This window comes from Motacilla alba, chromosome 6, assembly GCF_015832195.1.
Source record: "Motacilla alba alba isolate MOTALB_02 chromosome 6, Motacilla_alba_V1.0_pri, whole genome shotgun sequence".
Classification (NCBI taxonomy): domain Eukaryota; kingdom Metazoa; phylum Chordata; class Aves; order Passeriformes; family Motacillidae; genus Motacilla; species Motacilla alba.
In genome coordinates this window covers 35,861,906-35,879,866 of record NC_052021.1, presented here as the reverse complement: position 1 = coordinate 35,879,866, position 17,961 = coordinate 35,861,906, and the positions used below count along the sequence as shown (strand labels likewise).

General features: G+C 50.7%; 1 protein-coding gene across 4 annotated transcripts in view; it reads left to right on the top strand.

Annotated features, from left to right (window-relative positions):
• Nucleotides 1-568: 568 nt before the first annotated feature.
• INPP5A (inositol polyphosphate-5-phosphatase A) overlaps nt 569-17,961 on the top strand; it is a 184,372-nt gene continuing 166,979 nt past the window's right edge. For 3 of the 4 annotated variants that reach the window (XM_038141313.1, XM_038141316.1, XM_038141315.1), the window contains exon 1: nt 570-992. In XM_038141313.1, the coding sequence (XP_037997241.1) occupies nt 918-992 (75 nt within the window). In that variant the 5' untranslated portion in view covers nt 570-917. Of the gene's footprint in view, nt 993-17,961 lie in introns of all 4 variants that reach the window. The other variant, XM_038141314.1, reaches the window with a different exon arrangement.

Genomic DNA, 17,961 nt, shown 5'->3' with positions numbered 1-17,961 from the left:
AGGGACCCCAGCGCCCCGCGGGGTGCGCGCTCCCGGGGCGAGCGGCGGGATGCTCGTCCCGCATCGCCAACCAGCCCGCCGTCCCTCGCGACAGAGCCCTGTCGCGACACGCCCGGGCCCCTCCGGTGCCGGTACCGCTTCCCGCGAGCCGCGCTCGGGCGGTGGCGCCGCCGGGGACAGCGGCGGCCCATCCCATCCCATCCCATCCCATCCCATCCCATCCCATCCCATCCCATCCCATCCCATCCCATCCCATCCCATCCCATCCCATCCCATCCCATCCCATCCCATCCCATCCCATCCCCGGGGACAGACCCCGGCGGGGCCGCTCCCCAGGGGAGGCAGCGCCCGCTCCGAGCCGCGGCGGCGGGCGGGCAGCGCGGGCCCCGCCCGATCCCCGGGGAGCGGCCCCGCCGAGCGCGCTCCCGCCGCGGGCACGGCCGGGCCCGGGACGGCGCCGCCGGGCGTGCGCGCGCCCGCCGCGGGTGGCGTTGCCCTTTTAAGAGCGGCGCGAGGCGGCGGTGACGTCGCGCGCGCAGAGCGCTAGCCCGGCGCGCCCGCCCGCCCGCACAGCCGGGAGCGGCGGCGGCAGCGCGGAGCGCCCGGACCCGCCCCGGCACCGGCCCCGGCCCCGCCGAGCCCCGCACCGCCCCGCCGGCACCGCCGCCCTGCCATGCGCCGCGGCCCGGCGCCAGCCTCCGCCGGCGGGAGCCGTCCCGGCAGCGAGAGCAGCAGCGCGGCGGCGGGCGAGCGCTGAGCCGCGGCCCCGCGGGGCGCGGATGTTCGCGGGCTGCCCGCGCCGGGAGCTCTCGCTGCGCTGACGGGGCGGGCCCGGCGCCCCGCTCGCCGCAGCGCCCCGCGCCCGCCCCCGGGCTCCCCGCAGCGCCGCCGCTCCCGGCCGCGCTTCCGCCCGCGCCATGGCGGGGAAGGCGGCCGCGGCCGGCGCCGGGGTGCTCCTGGTCACCGCCAACGTCGGGTCCCTCTTCGACGACGTAAGTACCGCGGGCACCGGGGCGAGCGCGGCGTCGCGGCCGCCGGTCGCAGCGCCGCCCGGCTCCAGCGCTGCCGCCCCGACCGCGGGTGCCGGCGGCGCTGGGGGCCCGGCGGCCGTCCCGGCCGAGCCCCGGCGCCTCCCGCGGGTGGGACGGCCCTGCCGGGGCGCGGGGCGGCGGCACCGCCGGGGGAGCGCCGGGGGAAGGGGGCGCCGCGGCCCCGGCCCGGGGTGGTCGCCGTGCGACACCGGCCGCAGCGCCCGGGGCCCCTCGGGGCGCGGCGGAGCCCCCCAGGCGCCCTGCCCGCCTCCGGGCGCCCTTCCCCGGCTGCCGGGCACGGTGGGGCACCAACATGCAGCGCAGTGAGAGGGCAGAGCTGCGAGCGTTTCTCTTCCCTGCAGATGAGGCAGAGCCGCCGCTGGCACGGGCGAGCCGGGGCAGGACGCTCGGTTCCGTTCGGTTCGCTGCGTGAGTGGAGGCGGATGCTGGCGGCCAGCGCGGGGCTCCCGCAGCCCGCTGGGAGCCGCTGGAGCCAGTAGCGAACCCTCTGTGCCCGAGCAGCGCGGACGCGTCCCGCAGAGCGAGGGGAGCGTTTCCAGGGGTTTGCTCGTTATAAAGTCATGCAGCTCTGGTAGAGAATCGGGTCCGGGCTTGCGCTGGGTGTTGTTCTTGCTGTGTGTTGGGAAGGGCTTTGCTCTAAGCCTGATGCACCGAGCCCCGAGGTGCAGTAACCCAGGGAGTTTTTTTTGTCTGGTCTTCAAAGTCCACTTTGCTTTTTCGTTAATTTAAGGGCTTTTCTCTTGTTCACAATTTGATTGTAACTGCTGTAGTCAAAGGATGCAGTTCACCTTTTATTCCACTTAAATGGACTTTTCCTGTTATCACCACAGTTAGTTTTACACTTAAGCGTGCCACTTCGTATTAAATGAACGCTGTGACAGTGTTCATTTCCTTGTCATTGCCATGCCTGTGGCCTTGGGCATCCCCAGCGTCTGTGTGTGAGTGATGCCGGTGTGTTCAGTGGGGTTTCAGCAGGTGGTTCCTGCCTTTTTCCTACTCCGTGGCTGGAGCCGGGGGGTGGCACGGCTGTGCTTGCCATCCAAGCGAGCCCAGCGACTCCCTGTGCTCCTGTGCCTTGGCAGGAGCGGGCACTCGGAGCAGTGTCCCTGCAGATTGCCTGGCTGTCACACCCAGCCCTTCCCGCCTGTTCCTGGTGGGTGTTGGGGCTCCAGCTCGCTGTACCAGAGGGAACACGCTTCAGCTCCAGCCACCAACTGCCTTGCCGTGAGAAACCGAGTTTTCTGCAGCCGCAAAACCGGGCTTGTTTGGATCAGTTCCACTGCAGGGTGGGACGTGGAATGACTGCTCTGAACGTCTGTGGTTGTGGTCCTGGTGTGGCTGTTGGAGTCAGGACTGCTGGCTGCCTGGCCGGGTTCTGGAGTTACCTCAGTGCAGTTGGGGTGCAGGAAAGGTGACATGAACTGGGTTTGGGGACTCGGCTCTCGAGCTGTGTGCGGGAGCTGTCAGTGGCTGCTTCTGCTTGCTGGGCCCTTCCCGTGCAGTCGAGGAACATGTTTCTCTGCTGTGACCTGGAATGGTTTCAGTCCTGAACAAGGACTTGCTTTCATGGCCTGCGCCAGAGCTGGGCTGGAAAACCACTTCCCATTCCTTTAACTCATGTTTTCTATTTCTGATTTCAGTGGGTGATATGTGTTTTAATTAAACGCTGCCCTCTTAGTGAGATGTAGCCTGGCCTCCGGGCCGTGTAACAGTGTGTGCTGGCACATGGGGTACCCCGGGCACCCCCACTCGCACTCTCCTGCTGGCTCTGTGCGGGGCTCCCACCTTCCCAGCCCTGGGAGGCATTCCCTCGGGAGCTCGGGGCAGCTGCCCATAGGCTGCTGGTGGCAGGCTGGGTTGGGGCAGGGGGCTGTGGTGCTGGGGGGCTCTGCAGGGGGAGCCTCCTGCCCCCTCCAGCCAGCCAGCCCCGTGGTGGCTTGGGGCTGCCCTGTCTCCCTGTGCTCCTCAGTGGGGCTGAGTGGCAGCAGCACGGTTTGCACTTCAGGCGTGTTTGTGTGAGCCCTGTTTGCTTGTGTGTGCAAATGCTCTAGAGGCCAGCGTCTCATAGCTCAGGATACCTTCCGTAGGCAGGCTGGCCTGGGTGGGACAGTGTTTCCTAGATCAGTGGTGTTGCTGACCTGCCTGTACTTTTGCAGAGAGGGGAAAAGTGCTTTTTTTGCTCTCTGGCTGCCAGAAGCAGGTCAGGATAACATATGGGTTTGCTCCTGCCAGCCATCCCCATCCACTAATTACCTGTTGCAGTGGTGACCTGGGAGCTCATGAATAAATATGTGAAAGTGAAGAGGGACTGAGCTGGGTTCATTTCATTCCTCTAGTAGTTTTGCTGCTTCATTAAAAATATTAATGGAATATTAGATTTTTCAAATATTCTTCCAAGTTACATGAACATGTGCATTTCATGAATATGAATGTGTATGATTTTTGGTACCTTTGTGTTAACTTAAGCATTTAATGCTTTTCTTGCTGTAGAATAATTTCCTGTTTTATCACAGTACACACAGTAATAAAAAATGGAGTTCAGGCTACCCATGAGTCACTCTTTCTCTCTTCTCCCTCCTCAGATGCCCCTGCCTATGGCAGGGGAATTCAATTCGATGATCTTTAGAAGTCCCTTCCAACCCAAACCTGGGATCCATCCTCTCCCTCCCTGACCCCTTGCTTCCTTGGCTTCCTCTGTCTGCACTGGCAGAATTTCACACGTGCCTTGCAATGAGCTGAGTGCTGTGGTGGGCACAGGATCCATTTGCCTGGCACTGCGCTGCTTTTGCTGTTCAGGGGTTTAATTTATGTCCTGTGGTTTTTTCCTATCCGGTACATCCCCTTCATGCTGTTCAGGTGCTTCTCAGCAGCTCAGTGCTGCTTTTGCTGCGGCAGACACCTGGAGAGGGCTGTGAGCAGCAGGTGAGTGGGGAAAGCTGCCCTCGCCCCGAGGCCAGTGCAGCACAGGAGCTGTGGCTGCCCCTGCCAAGAGGGACAGCTGGACACCTCTGCACTTGTGTTGTTGTGGCTGCCCCAGGAGTTTTGTTACTGCGTGCTGTGTGTTTATCTGGGTGCAGGCACAAACCCTGGAAGACCACCTTGGTGCTCACAGCTGAGAATCATCTCTTGCTCTGGGTGAGTGTCAGGTGACTGTGACAGTCTGTGCTGGTTGAGTGTCTCCATGCAGGTCTTTAGGGAAAGGATTTCCAAGATGCCCAGCAGACTTAGCTGTGCAGGTTCTGACACTTCTCCCCAGGTTGGAAAATAGTTCATTTGTTCCAGTTGTCTTTGAAATTGCAGTGTGTGAGCCTGAATCAGGTCGGAGCTTGCAAAACCCTTCCGTCTTCATGCACTGGATGTATGTAATCCTTAAATGATGTAAATCCTTAAATTCTCAGGACAGGTTTAGTCAGAATAGATGTGCAATGATGATAAGGTAGGTAAAAGTTAACCAGAACATGTTATTTTATTAGCTCAAAAGAGAAGGAGGGGAGAAGTGTGCCAGGGAATTGCTGTATGGTGCTGATACCCAGAATCCTGAATGACTGACAGCATTGCTGCCCTACCTGTGCCCCTCTTTTCTTTGACTGTAGAACACTGGCCTTCATGTGACAGTGCCATGGTAGGGCTGTAGGCTTTGACATTCCAAGGTGGCCTTCACCCATCCACATTTGGGTGAATGTGTCCCTTTTTCGTACAGTACACAAAGTGGGCAGGGATGGAACTTTCTGCTTCAAGCCCTCTTTGTAGTATTATTATAAATAAACTTATTATTTAGTTCTGAGTATGAACTTGAAATATTCTTTACTTCTGTTGAAACCTGGAGTCTATAAATTGCATTTGAAGTAGAAATAGTTCCCATAATAATTTTTCAAAACAGCCTGGCCTTCTGATTGGTGGTGATCACAGTGTAGTCTCTCTTTAACGTGTCTGATCCTAATTTTCTGATTCTGAAGCAGTGGGTGTAGGTTTGTTTTGGTATTGGACATCTGTGTATTTAGCTGGTATTAGCTGATAACTATAAAAGGTTTCTTGGCTTTCATTTTGGGGTTTTTTTTAATTTCTTTCCCCCATGAATAATTATTTGAATTTTGTGGAACGTTTCAAATGTGGTAGGGTGGGAAATGTATTCGTTTGGTTTTGATTTCCAAATAAGCATTAAGAGCAGCATGTTGCAATTCAAGGCACCCTCTCTTCAAACCACAGCTGTGAGATTGAGTGGAAGGTAGCATTTGATGCATTGTGACTTTTTAGAAGAAGCTTGTTATTGCACTGCTGGGAAACACTCGCCCCATGCCTAGGGTCCGGTCGGCGGCGCTGGTGTGACCTGGCGTGGAAGATCAGGGAAACCCAGCCGGTGAGGGTGATGTTTCTCTGGGATGCTCCGGTGTGGGAGCATCCCCACGGTGGGCTGGGCTGGCAGGGGGGGCTGGGGAGCCTGGGCTCCTGCTCTGGCAGCTGAGGGCAGGAGCAGCAGAGCTGGGGGGGAGAGGCTGCTGGGGAGGGGTCCCGGCCTGGCTCTGCCCTGGCTCCGTGCTCCTCGCCGGGCTGGGGCAGCTGGGCTGTGGCCAGGGGGCTCTGGAGCCTGGCACTGGGCACTCTGGCTGGCTCACCCTCAGACTTGGGGGTTATTGTCTTGCTCTCTTTGATGCTGCAAGATTGGGTGCTCACAGCTCAGGCATTTGAGGGCTATGTACTTTTTGAGCAGTAACACAGAAGGCCCACAGAAAAGTAATTTTCAGTGTTCTCTATGATGGGAACTGTAGAAATAAGTGATCTCCAGCTTCCCTTTCTCTGACTCTGCACTCTTTGCTTTCTAGTTTCTGGTTGTTTTGGTGTCTGCTTTCTGTTTGGTGTTTTTGTTTTGTTTTGTTGTTGTTGTTTTTGGTGGTTTTTTTTTTGTGGGAGTGGCCCTGTTAATTTCTTAAATATTGTTGCTGCCTTCTGTTCGGTTGTCTGTGGCAGATTCTCCAGTGTTTTTCTTGCAGTTTCTGCCATACTCATGTTTATGTTGTATTTTAGGAGGCTGTCTTGTTTTACTCCATTCTAAACTCCCTGTGCAGGAGGTGGAACTTTAGGTAGACCTGGCTGCGGAGTGGCCCTGGCTTTGTGTGCCCTTTAGGTGCTGTGGGAAGGGGTTTTGGTTTGGCAGTGCTCCCCTGCCTCCTCTGCCGTGTTCTGTGCTGGGGATGAGCTGAGGGCTGTGTGGCTGTGCGCTGGGGCTGCAGCAGCAGCAGCAGTGCCCAGGCTGCTGGCTGTGTTGCACAGGTGCTTTTTCCAGGTGTCCCAAGGAGTGAGTGCTGGTACCTGGAGCAGCTGTGGGCTGGCTGGGGGGGTGCCTGTTAGAAACCCCTCCTTCGTGGGTGTTTGGTGGGCGATGCAGCTCCACAGGTTCAGCGTTGGTCCCTCCCAGCCTGCTCGGGCAGGAGCTGGTGTTTGTCCTGATTCCCAGCTCCCTGAGTGCCAGCTTCCAGGGCAGCCAGCTCCTGGCATGCCGAGGGCAGGCTGGGGACGCCTGTCAGCGTGTGCTGGGGGTCCCTGGTGAGCACTCAGAGCATCCCCAGCTCCACGCCGTGGTCCAGGGTGCACGTCCTGCTCACCAGCAGCCCCTGGGGTGTACTCAGAGAGACAGCTGAGTATGAGCTGCACAGAAAAGTCCTTTTTTAAGTATAAATGAGGAGCAAGACCCGAAGCAGACGTGCAAGAAAGCAGTGACACGTTACTGTGCATCCACGTACTTGTAAAATTTAAAGCTGCTGAAGATAACTGGAGCAGTAACAGTACAGGCAGCAGAGAGGATGGAGGTTTCCTCCAAGGTGGAGTTTATCTTTAGCAAAAATCCAGCAATTTTTTCTTTTTAGCAAATAGTTTTACAATTCTTTGAGCAAAAGAGTTTCCATTAAGAGCTGGGGCAGTGTCTAGCCTTCCTTAAGAAAGATGCTCAGAGGTTTATCTTCCAGACTATCTTTTTCTTCCCTTTTGATTAAGTGTTATCACTGACAACAAGGGCACATGGAACACCAGGAGGTAACAGTGGCAAAGCACATTATAATTACACCTTTCTTTTAATGTGGTTTTATAGCAGTAGATTTGGCATTTTACAGCTTGTTGGGTTTCCACAAATCATCAGTGTATCAGTGTGAGGCTTTAAAAGGACTTAGTTCCTATTTTATTTCATATTTGAAAATGAAATTATGCAATGTGGGTAGGATACCATAGGAAGAAAGCTTTACACACAGATCTGATAGATTTTTAGCTTGGATAAGCACTAGGGCATATTTTAAAGGTTTTGTTCCTGTTTCAAAGTTCTCATCATCAATTTTCCTACCACAAAATTTGACTTCAAAGACACAGAATACGAGTCAAGCCCTCAGATTTTATGATTTACATAAGAAACTGATCTGGTTTTTACTTACTATTTCTCTCTTTCCCCTTTTCTATTATTTATTTAGTCATACTGTTTATATATTCTACCCCCATGAGTGTGTTTCCTCTTTGTCCCTCAGACACTTTCTTTCCCTGTCTGGTACCACGTGTAGTCACCTCCTTCTAAAAGCTCTTCCCTTAGTCCTCGTTTATGGTTTAAAGTGGGTCACTTGAAGGAGTGTTTTTGTGTTTTTGATTTGTAGTTCTGTGGGTGCCTCGTGCACCGTCGGGAAGGTGAGTGTGGCTGAAGGTAGTGTGGCCACTCTTTTCTCTGCTGAGCAGGAGATCCCACCAGCTTAAACCCAGTTCCTCTCCACCATGGGCATGCCATGCCCTGGCATCCCAGTGGGAAGAGGAAATCCAGTGACTGAACTACCTTGGAAGGCAGGCTGGGTTTAAGTGTGGCTCTGGAAGGTGTCTCCTCCACCCCCCTGCAGGAGATCACCGCTCTGGCTGTCGCTTTGCCTTGTCCTCTGCCCCCAAACTCTCCCCTTAAATTGGAAGAAAAAAATGAAAAAGGCAACCAGGTGTGACTGCAAGCCAGTTGTGTGCTTTTAGGATGTGGGAGCTCCCAAAATACATCTGTGTTAGTGCAGGTTAATACTTTATTTGATATTCTGTAACCGTCTTTCTCTGTCTTTGTGGAGAACAGGAGGTGGTCATGGGAAAACAGGACCTTCTGACTTCAGTGGCTGCTTGATTGGCCTGTCAGAGTCCTTTAGCATCCTTTTGGCATCTTTGTTACTGAAGTGGCATCTTCCCTTGCTGAAATTTCCATGGAAATATGTTATTTTTCTTAATGTGGAGTAGGTCACATTAAGCACAATAATCATTATTCTGGGGAAGAGTGAGTATTAAAAGTAAAGTGTTACTTTGGCTTCTTTTCTTACAATGGTGTGTAGTAGTTATTCAACACTCTTAGCACTACTATCAGTATTAGTACATAATTTTAAAATGTAAATATTTTATTTAATCACTTTAATTTCTAATGCTTTTCCTGTTATTGGCAAAACTTGAAGTTACAGCACGTATTGAAGCAAACAATACTGTTCATTGTTCTTATATGATATTTGAAGTCAGATATAATTGAAGGTTTTCATTAATGTCTTCAAGTTGTTAAGCACTCATCGTCATGAGTCAGTCAGCTGTAACAAATGATATCCTTGAAAGCAGAGCATTAAAGCTCAGGAAAGCAATTAACCTGTGGTGTTGTCACAGGTTTTGTTCTTGGTGCCTTAGGGTCGGTTCCAGCGGCTCTTGGGGGTGTGACTGTCACTGACACCTGCGTGTTTATTACCCTGCAGCGCAGCTGAGCCCTCTGGGCTGTGCTGCATGGCACCGTGGCTCAGGGATGTGGTTACAAGTGCCAGGCTGCAGCATGGAGAGCTTTCCCTTCGCTCGTGGTTGTGACTGGAAGGATTTTCCCTTCAGGTTTTGGTTTGTCCGCAGTAAAACAGCTTCTGATCTTTTCTTGTACTGTTTCCCAAGCCGGTGAAAAGCTCTCCCACCTATATTCCTTGCCTGCTGTCCCTGCCTCTTTTGTCTCTTCTTCTTTTCCCTGGTTTACCTTGGTTTCTTTTCTAGCTCAGAGCCAGAGGCTCTAGTCGGGGGAGGCTCTAATGTCACATGGAATGGTAGCAGAGCCAGAAGGAAGGCGATGGGGGCCGTGGGGTGTGCGGGGCTGCCTGCCCTGGGCAGAGCCTGGCCGGGGGCTCTGCTCAGCCACAGCTTTTGGATAACGTGTGGGTAAAAGAGAAGAAATCCTGACCTCTCACACACAAGCTTTTTTCGAAGACAAACACACGTTTTTGCCTTTGCCCGCTTCCTGCATCCCTGCTGGAGGCTGCAGCCAGCTGGCCAGCTCGGCGTGCCCTGGGCTTGCCTGCTCCTCGCAGTCACTGACAGCTCCAGAAGCACTGGGCGCGTGGCACTTGCTCATATCCTGCTTGTGCTCAGTCTTTGAAAGCCAGAAGGAAAAAGTGTTGATTCGGGCTGATTTGCATCTGGAAGCCACGCACTGTTCCTCTTAGACGTGCCCAGGGACAGCGTACTGAATGGTGCTGGAATGAGGTGGTTTGGAGGTTTTCCCTTGCAACACCAAGTGTCGTGTTAAATTAGGCTGAAATTTGGAGCCCATAGTGCTGGACTGCAGCACCCACGGCTGCAGATCACCGTATGGGAGACCAGTAGCACCACAGTTCAGACAGTGACTGCGAGCCTGGTTGTGCAGACACTGCCCTGGACTGTCCGACCCTCAAAACAGCCTGGAGAAAAAACCAGCTGCTTTCGGGGCAGAAGGGGTGTTCCAGGAGGAGTGTGGTTAATGGTGGGAAGGCTGGGCTGGGCTCTGGAAATCAGGACTCAGTTTGCATTCAGCCACGAGGAGCATCCTGCGTGACTCAGAGCGAGTGGCAGCACATCCTCTGACAGAGGTGTTCCCGTGCTTGGGACAGCCTGCAGACACGGTGTCTCAGTTCTCCTGCCCAAGAGGGGAGGGCTTTGGAAGGATGCTCTGGAGGTTCTGATGTTGAAGCTAGAGCAGTGGCGGGCTGTGATGGCAGGTGAGCATGTCTCTGCAGCTGGAGCAGGAGTGCAAACTGGGAGCTGGACTGTGTGGGCCACGGAAGAGAGCCGTGGCAATGGCTTGTTCCTTCAGCTTTTAGCTCAGGAAAGGCAGAGGAGCACTTCACGTGGACTGCAGCACAGCCTGTGTGGGCATGCACCACCCTGGGTTGCTGGAGGAGCTCCTGGCCAAACAAAGGCTCGGATAATCTGAGCTGTGTGAGCCTTCTGCTTAACCAGAGGTTCTTGGCTTGCACAAACTCAAAGCAAGAGCAGCTCTCTTTAGTTATGCGAGTCAGTACAAGCGGGAGAGCTGCTCCGTGTGAGTCTGTGCTCTGGTGAGGCTGGCAGACACTGTTTACAGGATGTGGAGAACGTCACCTTCTCTAGAACGTTCACCCGTGGTGCGAGGCCTCAGGAGCGGCCGATCGCAGGCTCTGGGTGCCATGGGAACACAAGGATCCCAAACCTGTTTGTTGTACCGTGCCTGAGGTGGAGCTGCCTCTACATGTTCACTCCTCACTTCCCATTTTCCACCGCATTCTTGAAAAGAATTTTTTTTTAATTGTCTTGGAATGCTTGAGTGTGTTGGCAAGGCTCTGCATATCAATGGCTGGGCTCTTTGGAGCACCTCTGTGCCGGGCTGGTGGCACTGCAGTGGGCACAGCAGAGGCACACAGGCATTGGGAGCAGGACCTAATTCTGAATTCTTTCATTAAAGCTTTTAAAGTGATGTAGTAGGAGCTTGTTTTGAAGCTTTTTGTTTTCCTGGTGTAGCAAACTCTCCCGAGTTTGGTAAAGCAGCTTTACCAATCCTTTTGGAAAAGCAAAACTAGTTTTTTGTGTAGGAGCAGGTCAGAACTGTATGCTGAACTCTGTGTGTTAAGTGAATATGAAATGGTACAAAAACCACTTGTAAATCTGTACTCATCAAGTACAAACAGCCAGCATTGGCTCTATTTTAATTACTATAGAATTTTCATTTAAGGACAGAATTTGTGCTTTTCTCACTCTCTGGGCAGAGAAGACCTTTCCGTGCACTCTTGGGCAGACAGCTGTCATTGGGTCCAGCACTGCAGCAGATTTGCACAAAGGAGGTTCCCTTTGACAAAAGCATTGGCTCGTTGTCTCCCTGACCTGAACATTCAAAATGTTTTTAAAAACCATCTGTTCAAAGTGAAAGTTTTGATCTACAATTCCTATTGTGCTTTTTGTTGGAGGAAGAAATTGAAAAACTGTTTGGGTATTTTTTATATTTATTTTTAACTTCAAATGCTGCCAGGCACATGAAGTCAAGAACTGGGTGGGACTATATGATAGGACCAACCCACGCACTTCAGAGAACTGGATGTGACCCAAAAATCTTCTGCTAAAACAAGTTTATTTTCATGAACTGGCAGTGTTGTTTTTCTGGGCTGGGAGGACAGGCATGATCCTGGCTCACCAGGCTCTGAAGCCAGTTCTCATTTGTCTTGTGGGACAGCCTTTTAGCAAAAAGGAAAAAAAAAACCCTTTTCAGCTGTCCTTACTAAATATTAAAGTATTTATTTATGACCATTGTGCACCTTTTACTTATCTCCGAAAAGAAAGATCTGTAGTTCCTTTCCCACTTTTTCATAAATTATATGAATGTTGTGTGCATCTGCTTGTCCTTGTAGGCTGTTACTGTCATTGTAGTGTCGCTGAGGTGTGTGAGCAGAAAGTTGTCTCCCAGGATGGATGAAGACACAGCTGTATCAGCCAGGTGAAGGGAGACATCCTTGATAAGTAGGTGAATTTCAGTGCAAGACTTGCTTGTGGTTCTTAAAAATAATGAACATTCAGTGTTGTATAACGAAAGTGCATATTAAACAGATAAGTTTAACGGAACAGCAGGAAAGGTCCACAAGGAAATGCCAGAGCGCTGTGGTACCTCCACTGCTGGAGCCATCTGGACAGGGCCCTGAGCCCCTGACTCTTGGGAGACTTAGCTGGAGCAGGGAGTGGACTCCAAAAGTCCAGCACATTCTGTGACTCTGGAGCCAGATGTTATACATTTTTTCCTTGGTTTTATCTTTGTTGCTGATGCCATTGCCCATTGCTTTCCAGCACTTGCTAGGGATGGCAGCATAGTTCTCTGCCCAACATCTTGTGGCAAATCCTCATTCCCTTTTTATCTGCATCTCTGTTGTGAATGTAGACCATTTCCAGATGCTTTGTGGAGTGACTGGTCCAGGAACTGGAGCATGTGCATGTTTTCATAGAAATTGGAGGAAAACCATGCATGTTGTCTGTCAGCTTGTAAAGTCTCTAAATATTGGGAAAGCTTCCTCATGTTCTCTTGGTGTGTGGGAACTGGAATCTCCACGTCAGGCTTGGAGCTCTGATGGGTTTTGTTTGTTTGCTTTTCTGTTGACATTTCAGCAAATAAATATGCTGTTCCCAGTTACTTCAGAAGTGGGAAAGAGCTGTAAGAAGGTTCCAAGTGCCTGGGACCGTAAGGGCAGTGGATCCACAGGGTTTACTGGCAGCTCATGTGGTATTTACCCCAAAGGAAGCTGCAACAGGGGCACGTTCTGGGAAGTGATTCAAAAGCAGAGAAACTGCTATGGTTGTATGCTTCTTTTCTGTCTACTCCTGTGCTTGCAGCATTGCTGTTTTTCACCTGAAGTATGATTGGTCCAAACAACTGCGCTGAGAGCCGGGAAAGGACGTCAGAGGACAGAAAGTAAAAAGAAAGTATTCCTCTTGATTTACGCTTTTGTTCGATCCCCGCGTCACGTACAGCGCAGAGAGAGACCTGCCGTTCGCTCTGGGGTGATTCACCTGGCGCAGCCCGAGCTGCTGCCAGCCTGTGCAGGTGTCCGGGGCCGGGCAGGAGCGGGCTCGCCCGCTGCGCTGCGCAGGCAGAGCCGCCTCGCCGGCAGCCGGGCACGTCCAGAGCCTGCCCTGCCCCGGACCCGAAACACAGCTGCCTCCCCTGGCTCGGCGCTCCTGCCCGAAAGCTGGGGCTGGGCATAAAAATGGAAGTTTTCGTGTCTAAAGCCATGCTGCATAAATACTTCTGTATGTATATACAGGAATCTTGTATATCGCAAGATGTTCTGGCTGTTAGGGACCTCAGGCAGGAGCAACAGGTGAACTGAGCTCAGGCAGTATTTATGATTAATTAATGCTGTGGTGCCTGGAGAGCCCGAAGTACAACTGGCAGTATAAATGCCTTGTAAATGATAGTGTGTACTCAGAAGACAAGGTCTCAATATGGGAAAACAAACTGTTTTTAAAACCTCCATAGAATTCAGTACCTGATACAGAACCTGGAGTACAGCAAGTATCTTACCTTGTGGAAAATATAGAAAGCAAATGCCGAAGGACATGCATTAACAGATTATTTAAGTGCCTGGGGCACCTGACAAGCAGTGGCTGCTGTGTGAGCAGAGCTGGAGGTGCCTGTTGCTGGGGGTGTGGGTTGGGTTTGTGCAGCCTGCTCTACAGCTTTGCTGTCCTTCTCATCAGATGCTGGGTTTGCTTAAATATTGTAAGTAGGAATAGAGGTGAGATTGCTTCAGGGAATGCTGCACCATCAGTGAAGTGGCTGTGCTCTGCACGTTGTTTGTCTGGCACATTAATTGGTTCGTTATTTAATTGTCTCCCCCGTTAGTTCCTGTGCTGTTGGTAGCTCAGTACTGGAGAGGCTGCTCGGTGCTGGGCACACCCTGCAGAGGAGATCAGCACACAGCTGGGTTTGCTGTGGAAGTGAGGGATGGCAAGAACCCGTTCTGGAAAAGCCTGTGTTCCTCATGGGACTCTGGAAATGGCTGTGATGGGGGGTTTTGGCCCTGCAGGTGCTGAAAATTGAGGGGCACAGTTCTCTGAAGTGTCCACTCTCCAGACGGCCTGACATTTGCTCCTCAGATAAACTGCAGAGCACAGACCAAGGCAGGGAGCAAAACTGGCCTGCTTTCATTGAGCAGTGCTTCAGACTTTCGCTGGAATTTATCACTGCATCTTGTTTACTTCTTTGAGTGTTCTTTGCAAACACAGCAGCGTCAGATTTGGCCTTAAAAAACGAGGCAATGTGCCATTTCTGTTCTACCTCATTTTGTTTAATTGAATATTTTTTGAAATGTGTCTGCCATCCTTGCTTGGCAAGGCCTCCTGAAATCTCTAGCCACAAGAAGCTGTGCTTGCCATCTGTGAACTGGATTTTCTTTTGGGTTTCTTTCTCAAGTTGCTGTTCTTTTTTTAAACTCGGCACAGACATTCCCAGCAGTGGGTTTGTGAGAGCAGCCTCTGTGAGTGGCTGTGCCTGTGAGCAGAGTGTGAGCCCAGAGCTCTGCCGCTCCTTTGGAGCGCTCCAGATAACAGGGAAATGAAAACATGCCAGTTCCTGGATTTTTACCAAGTAACTCTCAATTTTGGTAGTTCAACAATGTTTAGGACTAGCATGTCTAGAATAGACCTTTTTTTAATTTGTCAAACAGAATATGTTATTTTCAAGATAAACCAAGTTTAATACTCTGCTAGTTTTTAAACCTGGTGAATAGCTAAAGGTAAAAATCCCAAGCACAATTGCTGTGTTCTTCGTTTAGAATGATTTTTATTAGTTGGTATGTTGCAGCAATGTGTTTCTCTTGTACTGATGTCAGTCCTTCCTACCTGTCAGGGAGAGGAACCGTCACATCTTTATATATTTCGTGAGCAGAAAGGTTGAAGGGCTCTTCTCAGTTCGTGGGTTTTCCTCACGTGCTGAGCCTGGTCTCAGTGTTTCAGAGCAGCTGAATCTCCCAGTGGAACAGAGGGCTGTATCCCAAGCCTGGGCCAGAGGCGGGTGATGCGGGTGCTCCGTGTTCCTGGTTGGGTTCCCAGCAGTGGGTGAAGGCAGGAGCGTTGAGCTGCGCCACCAGGCACAGCCCTGCGAGTGCTTGCGTGGCACTGGCACTTGTGTACCAGGGCTGTGTGTGAGGGCCTGGCCTCAGCCCGGGGTGTCTCCAGACATGGCTCCAGGTGCTTACCTGGCTGGTCCCTGAGAGCATCATAACTTGGTACGTGGAGTGTTGGACGTGAACTTGGAATGACAGTCTTAATGAAAATGATGTGAAATCATTTATCCAAGTTTTGACCTTGACATGGCTGCTTCTATTCCTTGCATAAATTAGTGGGTTTTCATTAAATATCCCACAAAAACTGTAATTATGTACAAGGGTAGACAGGAATGGAAAGATGATGGGACTAGTATCTGCAGTATTTGTTTTTTCTGGTTTATCAGCGCTATATTATTTTTTTTGTTGTTGTTGTTTAACTTGGCTGATTAGCTTGAAGATGTTACTTCCAATAATTTTATTTTTTTAATGGGAGATTTCATAGGGTTTATCTATGCAAGTAATTTCATTGACCCTGCAAGCCTCTTGGTGCAAAGAAAACAAACAAGATTTTCCACAAATACAGGCAGTGAAGCCAAAATAGCTGTATTCAAAGTGAAACAGCTGAGGATTGGGTTGGAGGATAAGGTGTGTATTATTCAGGAAGGAGGTAGGAAGCATTGGAGTGAAGCTGTGTGTGAATTCTCTCACCCTTCTGTATAAGGATAACCCACAAAGGTGATGTTTTCCTATATCTGCAAATATTTATTACATTAGATGGATTGATGTTTTAAACAAAGTAAAGCCCTTGATGAAATTTAGCTTAAGTTTCCATATGGAAACTATGTCAAATATAATCAAAGCAGACAGGCAAACTATTAATAACTGTGCTTAGCAAATCTTTTACGGTTTTGATGAGACCTTTATGTGTTCAGGATTAATATGCTTTTTTTCAGATACTGACTGAAATGACTTTTCCTTCTCAAATTGTAGTAACTACTGGAAAAGTGATTGTGAAAATGATGTTGCTGCGTCACTGGCTGTAAAGGACTGGTCATGTGTGTTTCAGACTTTGCCATTCCATTCCCACGCTCCTTGGGAGCCTCTCTCATGATGTTCTGTGTTACAGTGCAAATAATGTGGATTTCCAGCTGATCCTCAAGCACGAATGCTGAGAGTGCAGTTAACAGCAGCCTGAAAGTGTTACTGGATTTTAATATTGTTTTTCCTGAGCCATCTCCTTGGACAGCTTTCTGAAAATTGATAAACCAAGTTTTACACTCCAGTGCAATATTTTTATTGTATTTTGTTTGCCTTCATCAGGTATTGTGCATGGATGTATATAAACTGAGGGCACTGTATCTTCAGGTTAAGGCTGTAATGACAGAAACATGTATGTGCCTCTTAGGTAAAACAGAGATGGAAAGAGTAACCATAAGGCTGGATTTTGAGTGACAGGGTGCAGTGTTTAGTAACTCTTATAGTGGAGATTTTTTTCCTTCTGTAATGTATTTCAAGTGTTTTCAGTGCGGGGAGATACCTAGCAGGATAAAAACTGCCATTTTGGGTTTTTTTTTCATCTTCCATAAAGGTTCTTTTGTGCCAAAGGGCTGAAATTCTGATAAATCCTTCTATGGAAAATGGTTTCAGCAGCAGCTGTCTGTGGGACATGCTGCATCTTAAGAGTTGAATTCTGCAGTGAAATTACTCAGAGCCAAAGTTCCAGGGGAAGGCTTTGTGGCCAGTGGTGTATGTTTGGGGTGCACGTTGTGCAGTAGAGTTTTGCCGGGCAGGAGACAGCCTCCTTCGTTCAGAGTTTGTCTTTGTCTGCTCAATTTGGACACGACCCGATTGCTGCTTTTTTTCTCTTCCAGCCTTCCTCTGCCTTCTCCCTTCTCTGTGTAGCTTTGCAAACACGGATCAGGGCTGTGCTCTGCAAGTAGATCCTTTTATTTTCCCTTGGCATCACATGTGGTCAAAGCACAACCACCAAGGTGGCACAAACAACATGGGTGCAGCTGTCTGGAGCTCTGCCTGAGCTTCACCTTAAGATGCAGATCTCTGTGGCAGTGAGGGAGGAGATGGGACCAGAGCTTTTACTGAGGCTCTGGTGAGGGTGTTGGACAGGTGACTGTGTTCCTTTCAAGCACATAGCCCTGGGAAAGCTCCCACTGAGAAGCTGTCTCCGGGCTGGTGAAGGGAAGAGCAGATTCCACTTGTCCTACAGGCTGTTCCCAGTGTTCCCGACGTGCCTGTCTCTCAGATGCCTGGCCAGCATGTTTTATTCATGTGTTTGGGAGCTAAGCTCCATTTCAGGTGTGCCAGCAGACAGGCTTTGCTCTTTAGTGTTCCCTTGATTTGCAGCAGAGTCTGTGGGTTGCTTTATGCATCATCTTCGTTCTTATCTCACCTAATTAACTCCCAGGCATTGCAGGAGCCCTTGGGGTTAATGATGCTTCCAGCTCTCCTGGCATCTGCTTTCTCTCAACAATCTAATCTGCCGAGAATAGAAATATTTAATTTAAAAGTTCTACAGCCAGTGTATGGGAATGTAGGTGAAATTTATCAGAGGCCAGCTGTGATGTTGTGGTTCCTTTTGAACTCTGAAAGCTATTGCAGAATGTTTGTATGTACTGACAGGAATGAGAAATGGGCGGGGGGGAGGAGAGAAAGAGACAGAGAGAGAGACAGCCTGTTTTAAATTATTCAAGAATGAGAACCTCACAGAAACAGAGCTGCTGGATTTTTAGAATCTACAGAAAACTCCTGCTGGTTGGTGTCATGTGTGAGATTATTTTGAAGATGTCCATTAAGTATGGATTTAATGACTGGTTCTGGCTGCTGAGGTTAAGACAGCCTTGGCTCTCTACCTGTTGGGATTGATGGCACTGTTCCTGTGGGCAGTGTGGGAGCCATTGGGAAACCAAGGCAAGGAAGGACACTTGCAGGTGTGCCCTGTGTGAGGGTGTTAGCTGTTCTCCTGTGCTCAGGGGACAGATCCTGGGGAGCAGCTAGCAGGTGTGACCCTGCTTTACAGAGTCAGACTGACTTGCACCCTTGTATTCAGTCAGAGTCACAGG